The sequence below is a fragment of the Gymnogyps californianus genome, chromosome 22 (genome assembly GCF_018139145.2).
Source record: "Gymnogyps californianus isolate 813 chromosome 22, ASM1813914v2, whole genome shotgun sequence".
NCBI lineage: Eukaryota > Metazoa > Chordata > Aves > Accipitriformes > Cathartidae > Gymnogyps > Gymnogyps californianus.
In genome coordinates, this window is record NC_059492.1 from 3,038,863 (window position 1) to 3,056,034 (window position 17,172).

General features: G+C 41.8%; 1 protein-coding gene across 1 annotated transcript in view; it reads left to right on the top strand.

Moving 5' to 3' along the window:
• The first annotated feature begins 221 nt into the window (after positions 1 to 221).
• LOC127025126 (lethal(3)malignant brain tumor-like protein 4) overlaps positions 222 to 17,172 on the top strand; it is a 41,534-nt gene continuing 24,583 nt past the window's right edge. The window contains exons 1-11 of the mRNA XM_050909952.1: positions 222 to 335; positions 4,413 to 4,566; positions 7,791 to 7,899; positions 8,443 to 8,614; positions 10,066 to 10,123; positions 11,190 to 11,278; positions 12,553 to 12,657; positions 13,311 to 13,446; positions 13,946 to 14,037; positions 15,019 to 15,170; positions 16,796 to 16,872. Coding sequence (XP_050765909.1) covers positions 222 to 335; positions 4,413 to 4,566; positions 7,791 to 7,899; positions 8,443 to 8,614; positions 10,066 to 10,123; positions 11,190 to 11,278; positions 12,553 to 12,657; positions 13,311 to 13,446; positions 13,946 to 14,037; positions 15,019 to 15,170; positions 16,796 to 16,872 — 1,258 coding nt within the window. The remainder of the gene's footprint in view (positions 336 to 4,412; positions 4,567 to 7,790; positions 7,900 to 8,442; positions 8,615 to 10,065; positions 10,124 to 11,189; positions 11,279 to 12,552; positions 12,658 to 13,310; positions 13,447 to 13,945; positions 14,038 to 15,018; positions 15,171 to 16,795; positions 16,873 to 17,172) is intronic.

Genomic DNA, 17,172 nt, shown 5'->3' on the forward strand with positions numbered 1-17,172 from the left:
TTAACGCTCTTAACTTTCTATTTGTATTTACTTAAGTGTCGTGGGCAAAATGCAAGTTTGACATTTTTTCCTGTCTTTTGAAACTCGTATTGCTCCGAAAACCCTTCGTGAAATGTAAGCAACAGGCCTGTTTATTCTGTGCCTCTTGTTTTGTTTTGTTTTTTCACACCCTAGTTTTCTTTCTTAAAATTAAATAAAGAGCCCAAAGACTAAGCAGAAAGATGGAACAGAATGTCTCGGAGAGAATCATCAGCATCCCGACAGCAGACCGCGATATATTGAATGCCTTAGACTGGAAAGACGGCATTGGTACCTTGCCTGGTAGCAACATACAAGTAAGAAACGAAGGAACACAACACGAGTGGCCACCATGCCTTTGGCAGCACAGAACGTTTGCAGTATGTTCTGTAGTTTGCCAATAAAAGTTGTGCAGAGAAAACACTTTGTTTTAAACAACTGGGTTGGCATTACCAAGGAAGTGGTGAAATTTTAGTAATGTTTCTGAAAGCCTGGTGATAGTCCCTCTCCCCTTCTGATTTCTTGCGCGATTGATTTCTAAAGGCAGGAAGTATTTTAGGTAATTGTTTTCTGCTAATAGAAGTTATGGGCCTGATCTTCGTAATTCTCAGTAATGTCCATACCACATACTCAGGCAAGAAATCCCATTAATTTCAGCCCAGCATGAGAAAGATATCTTCTCTGAAAGACAAGTTTTCTCAATTTGTGGGGTTGAGTCTTTAGGTTCTTTTCACATCAGTGGTTGTTTTTTGCAGCCTTTGACAGCTGTCTGTATCTTATGTATTCATGATAGTGACAACTACAGCTCTCGTGTAAATCAGAACCAAGATCTGATGGTCACAAACATGGTGTTCTGTGTTAGAGGAGGGTGAGTGTCTGTTAGTTGACTGTTTGCCAAATTACCTTCAGCCGTTATTTCAGTTCGATTGCACTTCTGATGGCTGAAAATGAATACATAAAATTGCCCTCAAGGCTGCAAGTTCTGAATCTCAGGGAGGGGAAAGATCAATTTCAAGTGAAATAAATTGGAGCTGAAGGGACTTGAGAGCTCTGAAAAATCAGATTGTTGGTATCACATCAGGCCTTCAGGATCAGGACCCCCACCTTCTGTAAGTGTTGACAGTCTTCCCCTTCCTCCCTTCCTCCTCCTCCCTTTGTGCAGAAAAGTCTTGTACGTGGGCTGTCAGACCTCGCTTAGGCTACGAGGAAAATGTTTCTGCCAGCAAATCTCGAGAGAACGTGGATGAACTTGCCTGCATGGAGTATTTTGAGATCAGTGGTTTACGCTCCCATAAAGCTGACATGGAATTGGGTCCACTGACTTTCTAGGAGGTCCTTGGGATGATTACTTTGCAGTGGCCTAACTTTTGCCCTGTATTTAATCAAAGTCATTATACTTCTGCTTCTTAAAAGAGCTTAACAGTGTATTGCCACAGGCTTTCTCTTAAACAGCAGTAACGTTCCTGTGCAGAAACAGCTTCACTTTTATTGATTCCTCGTAATAGTAGAGAATCAACAAAGCACCACGTTTTTTATTAGACTGAAAGACACCAAATAATATTGTATTGTTTTATATTAGATGACGAGTGTAAGAGCACTGAGTACCACGGTTAGTGAGTCTGGTAGAAAAGTTTAGCTGGAACACGACAACTAGCTGCACAGGAAGCCCCTTCATTCTTAAGATGCCAAACACTTCTTTTTTCCTTGCAGAAATGCCAAACACTTAATTTTTTTTGCTTTTGCTGTTTAATCCTTTTTTCCCCTCTCTTCCTGCTATATTCCAGTTCTTGCATGCACAATGAAATATATTTTTCCTTAATTCTCTTAAAAAAATTCTCAGGAAGGACAGATTATTTCTAGAGGGTTTGTGTGGATTTCATATTAGCAAACATGCTATATTGAACTCCTTTGTGTAAAGGAAGATGCAGTCCTGATAGTAACACAGTTATGTATTTCCAGAACTTAGGAGTGAGGGATGTTCCCTTGAAGAGTCTCGGGATGAAACTGGAGGTTGCCTCCATGGATCAGCCAGTCCTCAGCATCAGATCAGAGACTGTTAATAAAGATGCTTATTGTTTTTCTAACGCAAACTTACATTTTCTGGGGCCTGGCCTGGGCTTCACCAGTTCATGTGGCTGCAGGTACGCCATCAAATTATTAAAGGAGGAAATAACAGCCTGCTGTCTTCACTGGTTTGGGCTGAATCAGAACGGTTAATTTGTATGCAGGAGTGTCACTACCCCAGAGACTAGTCTGCTAATAGAAAATGACATTGGCACCCTTCCCCACCTCCAGCTGCGAGCTCTGCTTCGCACTCGCTCTGCTGCTTAATGGCACGTAGAGCTCTGGAGATGCTCCTTCCACTGACCTTCTGCTCATGATGCTGAGCTGTCTGTATCAGCCATAGCAAGGAACCCCTGGGATCTGCACTGTTGTGCTGCTGCTCTTCTGGCATTTGAGGAAAGTAATAGATTTCTTCTCTAAACTGGATGGTCTCCTGCAGGAAACTTAGTCCACTTAGAATTATCTTTTCTTTGAAATGGATTGTTTCTCTTCGTGCTGAAATAAAAGTGATGCTCTGTCTCTTCAGGGCTGCAGAGGAAGAAGTGAGCTTTTTAGAAGCAAGTCCAGCATCTTTGAAGCTTTAAGAAATACAAGCTTCAGATAAAAAAGAGGGAAGAGGGGGAAGAACATTTGGGATAAGGCTTTGATAGGGTGCTGGAGGCAGGATCCTGAGCCCAGGAAGCATGCAGGAGTAGACGAAGAATGGTGCTTCTCAATGCCATGAGGCGCCCTACTTCAGAGGTGAAGCAAATGCTTTTAAACTGGGTTTAGCAGGTTTGAGCGAAGAGCAGATGGCTGAGAAAAGATCTCAAACTAATAAAGCACTATGAATAAAAGCTTTGGAGCAGAGCTTGCAAATGCAACCCACCTTTGACTTGTCTCTTTCATTCTGGAGTTCAGTAGCTCCGTATTGCAGACAGTAAAGAAGATCAAGGAGTGAGTGATCTTTAGAGCTATTTGCTCATCAGAAAGGTGATTTTTAAAATTTAAAAAAAAAATTTTTTGTGGTGCTTGATTGCCTTTGCGGATCAGAACTAATAAAAGATGCATATTGACACTATTTGGCACACTTTAATAATTTTATCTGGACCAATGAAGTGTTCCTTCATAGCCTAAGAAATTTTTTAAGCTTAAAGGATGAGGGTTTCTGAAGTCTGCCAGGTATCATTCCTTTTCCATAGCTACCCCATGGCGTGAGCGCTTCGCTGTGTGTCTAGAGGGGTTTTCTTGTTCTGCATCTGAATTTGCTCTTGGCCTGTAGTAGGACAGGCAGTGTGTGTGCAGGGTGGGTAGGCAGGTGCTGTGTTGGAGCAGAGGATGGGTGTGCTAGCAGAACCTCTGTGGGAGGGTCACCTACCCCAGCAGCTGATGGAGGGTTTCTTAGGGGTCAAAACTTGGGGGAACTGGGACTGTGAGCTCGGACACTGTGACTCCTGGCCATACGGGTACATGTCACCTACCTACCTGCCCTGCCTGTGGCTTCTGCTAGGTGTATTTCTAGGTTGTTCGGGAAACAGTTGGTTTGGACTTGGGTCAGGGCCCCACTGTGGCTTTCACTAATAAGTGGTACTGTGCAAGGAGGAGCTTATCAAACGAAGAAAGGCTAGTTATTTCTCAGTGTCTGCTGTTGTTCAACAGTATTGCTTCTGCCTATCCCCACATTCCTCTGCTCCTCTGGGAAGTTCATTTCCCACCAGACTGTCAAGTGTCATTGAAGAAAGGTTGAGAACCGCTTGGCCTCTTGCAGCTCCAGATGCTCGCTGCGTTTATGCGGTCCTGGCTGTGCTCTGAGGTCTTTAAAGCCCAGCCAGCACCAGCTGGGGGACGTATTGGACAAGTTCTCCACTGGAACATGACTTTTCTGTCAACAGCTGGGTGATTCCTGCTTGCACTGAGATTTTAGGGAAGTTGCTCTGTGTGATAACTGCAATAAATGTAATTGTGCTTTGTTGGATGAATTTGAACCATCAGGGCACAGTTTCAGATTAAACTGCTTTTCTGAGGTTATTTATTCTGACGTGTTTGTCAGAGGTCTGGGTTTTATAAGGGGACCACATCCAAAGCAGGTAGAATTAACGTTGCTTTCCTTCGTTGAGAGCAAAATGCATCGTTGGGATTTCTTTGGGGCCCGTTAGTGGCATTTTGAGGAAGAGTTGTGTTGGGTGTTTCTTGCTTTTATTGTTACTTATTTTTAATGCTTTTTAATGTACATTCAGCCATTTCTTTTTGTCCCATACCTAGTTGCTCCTCAGGGAATCCTATTCCTTCCTGTCCCCCTTTCTAGCCCTTTTACTACTGCTTATTCGCTTGCTTTCTTCTCTTACCTGCAGTTCCGTTTAAATGAGTTTGGACTGCTAGAAATCATTACTGAAGTAGAAGCAGAAGCCATAAAAACTCTTTCAGCCTCAGCAGTAAATGCCAGCCCAACCAGCTTTGCTCCTGCTGCTATCAACGCTTCCGCTGCCTCTAGCACTGATTTGGAAGGTGAGCTTTTTGCTGTGGAAGAGAATATACAGTTTCTGAAAAAGCTTCTAGAAACAGGTCTAACTGAAATGTGTGTTTCAGTAGTGTGGTGCTCCCTGGCGCAGTGTGTGGAGTGAGTCACTGTCTTATTTTGAATATTTTAGGAGTATTTAGAGTGAATGTAATTACTGCGTAGTCATAACAGTACCTGGCACATGCATTGTGCTCGCCCTTGTGGAAGGTAAGTGTGGTTATATAAACAATCTGGGCTAGATTTGTTGATGTAGTCAAACATCCCTCTCACGCTGAGTTTTAACTTACATCCTGGGATCTCTTTAAGCAGTGATTCTGGGAAGTTGGAGCCTCTTCTTTCCAGGGTAGTAGGTCAGCAGTGACATCAATGTTTCTCCTTAACACCGGTGATTTACTTGTCATGACAGCAATTAAGTCTGCATCCTTATTAAACCAAACTGCCTGTTTCGGGGCTTTGAGACCAGAATGGTCTGGTCATACATACCTTATTAAATACTCTCAGCCTCCAAAACAGAGTGGTTGCACGCACTGGGCAGCGTCTCAGCTCCATGCTAACTCCTGCACCATCCTTGGGAATTGCTTGGGATGATGCTAGGTGCCCTAGGCCAGAAGTGCCCCGGGCTAAAGATACATGTGGCTGAGTTGCAGGACCTGGCACTGTTTGATTTACTCATATAGCTGTGCCTTAGCTGACTGCTCTCGGGGGTGACGGGAGCTTCCAGCGTTACTCCTTTCTCTGGTTGCATGCATTACACAGTGTGGAGCATGTATGGATGGCACAGTGCTGTGCTAACCTGGGATTCCTGGCTCAGGATGAATCCCCAGTAGTGTTAATCATCGTTGCAAGAACATCCTTGAGAATCTCCTCTAACCTGGCTCATGCCAAGAGTTCCACTATTAGCCATAAGAGTTTTGGGGTTTCCAAGGCTACTGTAATTGAAATTGGGGAAAAACTGAGTTTTAACAGGATAATACAAGCATGTTACTGGACTTGCATATCAATGTAATGGACAAAAAATATCTCCGTCTTTGCAGACCTGTTCTTACTCTGTTTATCCAGAAACCAGTAGCTCAAAACAGAGTATTTATATGATAACCTCTGAGCTCTTTCATTCCAGACCACTCGGTTAAGCTGGCCAGCCTCACTTACTTTGGTAAATCACTAGTTTCCTTTGATTAAATTACTCACTGTTTCAGTAGAGCTCCGTCGCAGATGTGCCTGAGTGTCTTCCAGAGAGTACTAATGGAGACCAGTGCTAGGGAGTGAGTGACGATTAAGAGCTCTCATCCCAAGAGCACCATTAGCCATCCACCGTAAGGTCCTATTTTAAAGATGCTCTTGGTTAAACGTGACAGCACGTGGTTGTGGCATAGGGAGCCCTTGATAAACCTATGCCTGGCGCCTTGTACCGTAACAGGACTTCTTCTAAGGTGGTGGCAGGAGACTTGAGAATTAGCTTGGGACACACAGGCACCACAGGACAGCAGCTGGAGCCTGTTCAGTGTCTCATTGTCTTCGACATCACCAGTGCATCCTGGTGCAGTAATTGAAAGGACGTTAACTCTTTGTATAGGGTCTGTGTTAGCGATGCTGGGTCCCTAGTCAAGGCAGAGCTACATCACTGAAGTCATACATCCCTATGGAGGGAATTTCTTCTTTGAGGAGAGAACCATCTCTCGTCTTGTTGCCTGCCTGGACAAGCGTCTGCCAGTTGGCTTTCCCCAGGGTTTTGATGGAACTATTTCTGTTTTCGGGTAGGAAGGGTTTGTACCTGTCTTCCCTGCTGGCTTTTCTGATCTCGAATTTCATTGTAAGCTCTGCAGATTCACTTACAGGCATTTGCTTACGCTCCTGCTGATGGTGGGTCATTCTCCTCGTCTGCGCGAGCTGAGGAGATGTCAATCCATCAGGCGAAGAACCGGCTCTTAGATGGACACCTCAGCCCTAAGAATTTTTCACGCCCTTCTAGTCCAAGTGTATTCCATAGATCAGTGTGACTTCTAATTGAGCAGAGCTCTTCAAGCACTCTTGGTTCTTGCAAGTTTTCCCTGTTTTGTCTTTTCCCTGCCTGGAATCATTGGTCCCTGACAGCACAGGGAGAGGCTTTAAGTTGTGATACAAGCAGGCATGTGTGCACTCCGTGCGTAGGCAGTCTGTCTGCCCAGTTCCAGCCAGGACCATCTGACATCCATATTGGGCTATAGGGAGCAATCAAATAATAATGAAAAATGTCAGTCGTCTTAGCAGAATGAGTACAAGTACTGGTAAGGAGACTATGAAAATGACTTTAAACAAAAAGCAAAGTGACTCATACATATCTCGGCGTTCTAGATTGTGTGGTGTGGTGTGTTTTTTCTTTTTTTCTTTTAAAGTGTTTAATGGTGCATTCAAAAATGGATTGATCAAACCAGTGCACACAAACGGTGGCGCTAAATGCAGAATAGGAATGACGTATACGTAGGAGCCCCTGTGCACAATTTGCACGTCAGGTTACTTGAGCAAAGTATGCATCAGGATAGTGCAGACGCCTGGTAATGGGTATCGCTGTAGTTGTGCTTTGTTAAAACATTGAACATAAATTAATTTGCATTAGGAAGAACTCAAATCATACGAGAAAGTAAACATAAATGATATATTGGAGTTATTCCTTACATTTTCATGCTTTCATTCAGATGAAAGATTGTTATATATCCCTTGCTAGATATAGAAATAATTGTTTCTATTTTCCCAATCAATAATGTGCTGTTTTTAGAGGCTGCCTGTGAAGGATTTTCATATGTACAAAGTATATATAAAGGCGGAAGTTTTTAAACTTAACCAACTGTATTAAAAGTATCCAAACAAGATGGGCTTGTTTGACATTTGTCTTTCAAGTTAGAGGGTTACTAGGAATAAAGAAATATAAAAAGATTTGTAACTGTGTCCTGGTTATAGCATTCAGATTATATCCTCCTTTGTCACTTTTACAGGGGGCAGGGTTTCTCCAAAATTAAAATATTACGGATAAAAGGGGTTTTTCTTTAATGAGGTGGTACACTCTTTCTATGTGCCAGCACACAGATAATAATTACTTCCCTCACAAAGGGATACTGCGGGTAACTTAATGAAAGTTTGTAAAGAACTTTGACAGAACTAATTGCATGAAAAGTGTTTAAAAATACAAAGTTATAGCATTTTAATTTAATAGTTGTCTTTTTCTTTGCTTCTGCAGTGCCCAGAGAACACGTGCCCTGCTCCGATTTCCAAACCTGTGAGCAAATGGATTGCTTTGAGAATGGAAAGTTTTGTACTCAAACGGGCTCCCAGCAGCACAGGGACAGGTAAAGAAACCCCAGATTCTTCCTGTTCTGTGTTTAAAAACGTTTAAAGAGAACATTGTGTTAGAGAAAAGTGTTGCTGTGAGTAGAATGAAATCCTCAGAGCAAGCGTTACCGTGGCGTGGCTGAGGCAGAGCCACCTGCGCAGCTCTGCCGATGACCTTCCTGTTACCCTTGAGGCTCCCGTGCCTGACAGAGGAAATGCTCCATCCTCATTTCTCTTCCCAGCCTGAGGAAATGCTGGTTGTGTGCTTGATGCCTCAGTTCCCCATCCTACAGATAAGGATGATGTCTTAACTTCCTGTAGAGTTGTAGAAAGGCAAAATTAAAAACCCTCTTGAGCTGCTCTAGTGGTGAGAGCTGTGCCGGTACTTTGGAGTGCTTTGAAAAGATACATATCTGGCAAATCCTGCGGACACGATTCGCTTCTTCAGGTTCTCAGCACAGGTATCCTCATTCTTCTGAAGAGGTACAGAGGCACTGGGAATACTGCAGGAGTATTGTTGCACTTTTAATTTGATTTTGTTTTCAATTTTGGATGTTTAGTGGTACGAGAGACATTCCAGATGATTGCAGAAACAGGGGAAATAGTAGAAATCTTAATACCAGCAGTGGCTGTCAGGTGAATGAGGCTGACAGACCTGTCAAACGTCTGAGAAGGAAGAGAAGACTGCTTCTGGAGTCTGAGGATGACGAGGAAAATGCAGATGAGGATGAGGTAAATGAGGCTGCATGTCTTTTCTTTAAAGAGAACTGTGAAAAGCAGGGACAATTCTGTGTCTCAGATTTCACTGTGCCATGCAAACTGAGCTGAGGGAGGTTGTTCTGTACCCATGATGGTCTGGGTCTTGGTTTGCATCAGGAATGAGAATATCTGTTCTGAAGTCTGAGGAGTCATAAAGGTGAAAGCTCGTGTGAAGTCAGAGTCAAGATTTCAGACAGTAACTGTATAGGTGTAGTTATAGCCCTGTGCACCAAGTGTATTTCACAGTAATAAAAACACATGCCTCCAAAAACACTTTATCTAGCTGCAGTCAAGTACTATTACGTGATATTGAAGATTAGTGTCAAACCGCAGAGTTTGATTGCTTTTTATTAGGTACTTGCACGTACACTCACTACACTACTAGAAACCTGTATTGATGGCAGATGAATAGAAGTACCTCAGTCCTGACCTGATCTTTTCTTAACTTTCATTAAGCATCTCACCCCCTTTAGGGGCCCTTCTTTGTGCAAGCCTGCGCTCTGCTACCGTGTGCGTAGCATCTCAGGCCTGAACCATTTTATTTATATTCACGTATTGCACGTGCTTTTGTGATGCAGAGACGCTGGGGTAGGTGTTCGTTGGTAATGCAAGCTGAAACTTCTGATGTCGTGAACAGTTTAACTCATCTTGTTGCTCAGCTTTTCTCTGTGATGTGTGTAAGATGTTTTAAGTACGTATGTTTTCAGAAGTACTTGCATTCTGCCTCTTCCCTCTTCTCCTCCTCCTCCTCGTTTGAAACTGCCCCCGTGTCTCTTCTGGGGCATGTTTGGCAGGCAGCTTTGCATTTCAGATTTTGCCCTTTTTGGTTTGCTTTGAGAAATGACAACCCTGGGTGAATTAAACATGAGTTTGAAAACCACATAGAAGAAATGTGAATGGCAATCTGGCTCGGAGTGTGACACAGGGAGACCGCATTTTCTGGGGTGTTCATCTATGACAGTAGTTACTTGAAGCTTCTGCTTCCTTCAGGGCTTCATAAATGATTTTTTCTCTATATCCATTCCCTGGCGTAGATGGACATAAGAACCTCTGAAAGGAAAAGGAAAATGGAGCATTACAGTAAGGTTGCTTACGTGAGCAGTAAATCCTGCATTGCAGAAAGCAAATCCTGTGTATTGTAATGGAGATTTTGGGCCCGTGCTGCTCTTCAGTAGCAATATTTAAATGAACTTTAGTAGCATATATTAAATAATTTGTGAAGCACTTTGGGATACTGCAGGATCAAAGTTATGTATGTAACATACCCTACTAATGTTCTTGCAGGGTTATTCAAAAGAAAATAATGCTAGCTAATAGTCCTGTTAGTTACATGTTACATCCTTATTGTACCTGCATTGTGAGATGATCAAAGAGGGAGGAAAAAACAATATTGCTAAACTTTTTTTTAACATATCTGTGTCTAGGAGAAGAATAAATCAAATAATATGAAAAGCCGCAGAAACACTAAACCAATAAAACAAGGTGAGCTAAGCTCATAGTCTCTTTTCTTTAATGTTTATAGATTTTTTTACTAGCTATTATAAAATGAATAATAATAAACAGAAGAGGAAAGGACAGTAGAGCTCATTTCACATTCAGAATAGCTTATTAGGTACATAACCTTCTTACCGCAGTCAGTCTTCTGAAATGTATTAGCAAGAATATACTAGATTTGCCTGTGTGATGGGCACAGTGTAGAGGATCTAGAAGGAGACAGCCTGATCCAAAGCTCACTGAAGACAGTAAGAATCTTTTTTCCGTTGACTTTGGAGAGCTTCATAGCCACAGACTACAAATGCTAAATAAAAAATAAGTTGTAAACAACATGTGATTGATTATAGACTATGGGTTAAATTTATTATATACGTTAAAGGAGTTAGCATATGTAAACTGGGGGGGAGATTTTTAATATGCATTTAAAAAGTAATTTTCTGTGTGTATGACCGTGGCCCTACTAGAATGAATCCAAGCACCTCCCCAAGTTGTTGTTTTCATCATCTGTGTACTGGTAGCTGCCTCTCTAGTAGATGCATTGTGGTATTAGCAGGTTATAAATATATGTGTGTATATATATAAAAAAAAAATCTTGTGAACTGAACAAAAATTCACTTGGTTTTTCATTTGTTTTGTTTTAGGTTTATTTATTTCAGCTGCAATTATGTGCCTCTTTGTGCTGTCTTTTAGTTTATATCTAACCTCTTATTCCTCTGTGAAATATCAGGAGAAGGAATTATTTTCCACAATTTTAAGTTATTATATCTTCTCCAAACTTTACAGTGGCAACTTTCCACGGGCAGCTTGCCAGCAATCCGGGTGCCACAATTCATTTGACCTGTGATATAATAAATTTTTTTTTAATGAGAAATGAGCATGGTTTTCCTACTGGTGGGATTCATACCTTTCCTCCAAAGTTGGGTAACACTGCCTCCTTTGGGGTACGACAGCAAAACAGCATTCACCTGTACGTGGGAGGAGAAAGAGAAGAGAGGGCAGAGCGGGAGGCATCGGAGAGAAACATTCATTTTTCTCTTTGTTTTTGATTGCTTAGTTCTTCCTGGAAAGAAGAAAGTATGGAACTGGGTTTCCTACTTAGAAGAGGAACGGATGCCAGCTGCTCCCCTAAAACTGTTCAGAGAGGTTGGCATCTTTTTCAACTCTCTTGCTATGTTTTTCTCAGGCAACATCACAGAATTACTAACTCAGCGGAGGTAGAATTGGAGACTGCCCTCAAGCCAGCAGTTACATTTATGAGTTGTTTTGGTGCAAGCAGGCAGTAAAACCCCCACATGTTTGTTTCCAGCCCTGAAGCACTGTGGAAACAAGCATCTGCCCTGTGAGTCTCATCCCAAACCAGGGTGTAAAAAATGCTGGTTGAATCTCACTCACAAAGAAACAATGACTGTTTCGATCTGCTTTGGGTAGCTCTGTATAAACGGCCTGTTAGGCAATCTCCAAGTAGCGTTGGAGAGGGACAGCTTAATGTCTTTCATATGTCCTGTGCTTTGTCTGTGGTTGTACAACACCCCTTCCAGCCTTCCTCTGTAGAAAACTGCAAGTCACTTAGCTCTGTGAATGTTGTAGATTGTCTCAATGAGAAGTGACTGTTACGAGGGAGGGTGGAAGTTGTGTTCGTTCATAGTCTGATGCATCGAGGGTGGGAGAGGCTGAGTTTAGCCTTGGTGAAGCTGCTTCTGCACTCCAGTGCACCAGCCCTCATTAAAAGTTCAGCTCCCGGTGAGCTCATCAAAGCCAAGGGCTGTTGGCACCTTACAGAGTGAGATGAGAAGGAAAGTCAGGTAACTGCAGTGGACGCAATAAGCCATTTAAAATTCCAGTTCAGATTTCTTTTAAGCCTTTACTATACTTCAAATGTTTAATTTGGATTAAGACTGCAAATAAATGAAAAACACAAATGTTTGCTGGAATGACTATGTAAATGGGCTCCAGATTAAACAGGCCTTGTCCCTTTTACCATTTGAAGATGAGAAGTTACCTTTTGGGAAAGTCTGGACTGCTGACCTCGTGCTGACACAGGCAAAATGATTTTAGCTTTCCTGGCTCTCTGTTTCTGCCAGCCCTCCTACATTGGGGCTGTGAAGGGGATTCTTTTGTGTTTGAATAGAGCTCATTTCTGCATCTGCTGAAAGATTTGTTCATAGCTAATTGCAGCAGGCTCATGGTTCAGTGTTTTTGAGAGATTAATTAGAATAACAAGTAAATCTGAAATATGGTGATCATGCGTTATTGATCTCTGTACCTGCGCCTGTCTGTTAAAGCAGCAATCATTTAGTGATAGAATTTTCTTCTCTGAGTTGAAAATTCGAAGCCTTAAGTATATCTGATGACTGCTATGCAATAGATTTTGTCTTTAGGAATTAAAAACAAATGTTTCCTTCTTCCCCCCCTCACAGTATCAGTCATTCCCACAAGGCCGAAATGGATTTAAAGTTGGAATGAAATTGGAAGGGCTGGATCCTGAACACCCCTCTCGATTTTGTGTTCTCACAGTGGCTGAGGTAGTTGCTCTTCCTATCTTTGATTCCAAAAGTCCCATGTGCATTTAGGATTTTTTTCAATAAAAAGTAGAAACATAAGTATAATAGTACTTTAATTAATTAATGGATAGGAGGAGTTCAAGGTGACGCTGAAGGAATAGTGTTATGTGGTTAAGGATCTGTACCTGAAATCCAACTGTCAGATTTTTGCAATTGTAACTCACAATAGTAAACCTATTAATTGCATGCAATGGATAAATATTAAAAAGAACAGTGCAATTAGGCCTTAAGTCTTAGCGTATATAAGCAAGTCAAAATGCATTTATGCTTCTTCAGTGCTGTGAAATCTGTGTTGATTTGGTATAGACGTAAATGTTCTCGGGCTGCCTTTGTACTCCATATATTGCCGCACAGGAATATGTGCGTGAGTATGGAATAGGAGGCGAGTGAAGTTACACTGACCAATTTTATTTTCAACTGTTTGAAGTGAGGAAAGAGGAGCATGGAAACTGGGAGACACAAATGATGAAAAATAAAACTAGACTTTTGAGAAATAAATGAGATCTTATATTTACTTTTATCTATACATCCAAATACAGAAAGAGTGTTTGATTAGTGTTTTTCTTTGACTTCTTTATGACCCTTTATGATAATCAGAGCTCCCCTGCTTATAGGTGCAAGGGTACAGAATGCGATTACACTTTGATGGTTATCCAGAGTGCTATGACTTCTGGGTTAATGCTGATTCCTCAGACATTCATCCTGTTGGCTGGTGTGAAAAAACAAGTCATAAGCTGCTCCCTCCTAAAGGTATGGAAAAAAAAAAGAATGGTGTACAAGAAACCATAAATTCTACTAAGAACTAGTTGTCCTGGCTCTGCATGTTTCATTTTTAGTGTGATTTCATTGTGGAACTCGATCTGAGTGGCTTAAAAGGAAGAGGTGTAACTAAGAGAGTGAATCACAAAAGAACAAAACAGCTTCCTTCTGATATTCCCAAAGTTTGACGTTGTTAGTCAAATTAGAAACTCTTTATTGGATGAGTGTGTAAAGCAAGGAGTCTCTTTGGGGTTCAGAGCTTGCTTCTTTCCTGCATTCAATTTCCTAGAAACATTTGGAGGTTGAGATTAATGATTGGACATTATACTGAAAATGAGAGATGTTTTAGCTGAAATGCATAACCCCTGAAGATTGTAGAAGGGCAGTTATCATGCAAGGTTCATAGTCTTCCCAGGTAATTTCCATTTCTGAAAAACCAATCTGAATGTAACGGGGCTGTGTAAAACAATCTTTTTATCGCTCTTTCTAGGTTTCAAGGAGGGAGAATTTAATTGGACTTCCTATTTGAAGAATTGCAAAGCTCAAGCAGCTCCAAAAAGCCTTTTTAAGACCCTCAGCACTGTAAGTGGTGATATTGAATACAAGATGTTTCAAATAGGCCTGATGCTAAGTGAGTTTTGACCAGAATATTTACGTTTTTTTAATGTGCTCATGTCAGAGGTACAACCATGGTACAATCAGATGCAAGCTATTTCCTGCTGTGATTTATTTTTAAGTTGGGAAACCAATACAATTTTTCTTCCTTCCCCCAGTCACTGACTTTCCAGAGAGAGAATTTGTATTTCCCTTCCTCCTTAATACTGGAGGAAAAGATTTACTCTACCATTTATTAAATATATTACAACGGTCTGTTTTGCCGTGTCCCTACAGTCAAGATATTTGTGTCACTTTCCTCTAATTTAATCATTTCCAAAATAATTTCTGGTTTCCAGCAGCATACTCATGTGCACCATGGGATTCATTATGAGGCTATGGATCTTGAGCATTTTTCATCCTTCACCCACTGTTGCTCTCTTTTTGGTTGTTAGCCTCAGTACCTGTATAACACTCACTCCCATTTTGTGTCACTCAGATGACACAAAGTCCACGGTCTGGCGGATTTGACGCTGCAGATGGACAGAGCACTGACTTCAATAGGATCAGGGCCCAACTGTGCAGCTCTGCTCTGCTTCCGACTGAGTCACCTATTTTCCTTGAAGACTCTCTAACTTTTCCACTAATAAGACAGGACCTGCAATGCTCACGCTTATCCTCAGCCGATACTCATCACTGCCAAGGCATGTGCATCTTAGCCTTTGCATCTGTATTGTTTTGTGCCTGGAGACTGTTATTCGAGCTACATCAGCTCTTTTTTAGACATAGTAACAATCATTGCCAGAACACGTGGAAATCTTGTCTGTAGACCTCTTGCTAGTAACTATAGTCTGTTTTGGTCTGTGGGTTTCAGGGTTGCAACCTGCAACAAATGAATTTATAAGGGTAATTTAAATGGCCTGGCCTAGAACGTGGCTGATTTCCCTTTCCCGATGTCCTGTTCCTCAGCCTGTCACACCCTCTGGTTTTCGTCTGGGAATGAAACTAGAGGCAGTGGACAAGAAGAATCCGTCGCTGATGTGTGTCGCAACCATCATGGACATGGTGGATAACCGCCTGCTAATTCATTTCGATAACTGGGATGAGAGTTATGACTACTGGTAAAGAGATTCTATTTCTAACATATATCTGCAAGTAGACTGTGGTTTATTTCGCTCTTCCACTAAGGCTAATATCTGATATTTTAAATGTAATCACTACAGTTGGGATCTTAAATCAGTTTTCAAGCATCTGAATAATTACTTTGGGTTTTTACAAAGTGCCAGTTGCCCAGTAGCTTCCCCTGCTGTCTGAGTGCTCGTTGGTTGGTTCGGAGCTGAACCAGTGGGGTTAGCTTGAACTGCCTGTGAAGCATTCGAGGTAAGAAGCGTTTGAGGTAATGCAGCTGGCTGACTTGGGTCAGGTCAGGGAATGTTCATGTTACCCGTTCCTCTGGCAGAGCTGAAGGAAGAGTAAGCTCCACTAGTGACACCACCTGGAATTAGTAACATCCTCTCCTCCAGGACTACTAGTGGGTGTTGGCATGTCTCTCTGCAAACTTACATTTGGAAGCAGGCAGTACTGAAGTCAGTAAAAATCTTTCCATTTGCTTCAGCCGAGTTTGGCTAAGGCCCTTTGAAAATAAAAATAATTGCCAACATTTAGGCTTTTAATTCCTGACCTGCACCACAGTTGTTCTGCATTTGAGAATCTTGATGCCCTGCCCTCATGCTGGGGCCAGGTGGAATATTAGTCAAAGAAACGTTTTTCCTCTTTGGTCCGTGTTTTCCAACCTACATGAATGGAGCAACTTTCTTTGAATTTGTCTGTGAAAGCAACACAAGACACATGCTTATGAAAAGAGCACTGATTCGGTCAGTGTTCTGTGTTCTCTTCCTCATCTCCTTTTGTTTGTTTTTTTCAGAATAGGCACCTGTGTGGTGGCAAGTTGGTCTTTTCTTTCTTTGCCATAAATACGTCATGCAGAGCTTTGTAACACTGGTGTTTCCATTTGCAGGACTTTAGATCATGTTCCTTTACCATTTTAGCCTGTGAACCTTTGTTTCCGTGCCATGTTTTGTTTGGAATTTGAAAATTTTAATGGGAAACACAAGCAAACAAAGCTTCAAAGTACAGGTTGGCTGAAAACACAGAGGTTTTTTCCTAGATCTGAAAGGCTACTTTGGTCCCTTCCTCAGAGCAGATGTGACAAAAGGGGCTGTCTCAAATTGGCTCCTCGCCTCCTTCAGGGACTCAGAAGATCTAAACATGCAGTACAATTGGGAACCAGGCAAACTACCATTAGGCTTCAGCTAGAATGAATGGAGAATGTGCAGCTCTTGGCAAAGACCTTAAAAGTGATTTCCCCTTCTGCCACGGTAATGGTGTTTCAGTTAGGGACGAGGGTTTGGTTTTTGTTTCTTTGCTTCCTTTGCATTGTAGCTTGGCTGACCTATGTCCAGGCTGAACTGTGGTTGGTATGCTCCATGTGTGGGGGGCTTTTTGTTGGTGTTTTTTTAAAGCACCAGACCTTCTTCTCTGTATTTCCCTGTCTTTTGGGGCAGCTTGAACGCCTTGAAAACTTGGCGTTATAAATTCTAACGAGGTAATGCTTGTCTTTTACACCATGATCACACCCACTGAAAGCATCTGCTAACCCAGCAAAGGCGTATCAGACAGCATTTGAAATTCTGCTTTTCTTTTTGCTTCAAAATTGACTGGTGCCAACTTTTCCTCTTTGATTCAGGTGTGAAGCTAGCAGCCCATATATTCGTCCTGTTGGCTACTGCCAAGAAACTGGAACCCCACTGACAACACCACCTGGTATGTTGAAAGGGAGACTTATTTCCTGCCTCAGTCAAAAAACCTGCAAGCTTTATCTTCCACATAATTACGTATTTGCAAGTTACAGGTTCCATTCAGTACTCTTTTCTCTACTGGCTGAACAATATTATCGTTCGTACTTTTTGCCAATGCATTTTATTTTGTTTCATAGCTCTTTCAAAAAACGGAATGGGGTTTGGTAATTTGTAATTGAATTTGATTTCAGAAGGGAAAGAACTTTGAAGTATTTGCAGCATTTCCTTTAAGGTGAGCTGGAAGAAAGAGGAATCAGTATCATGA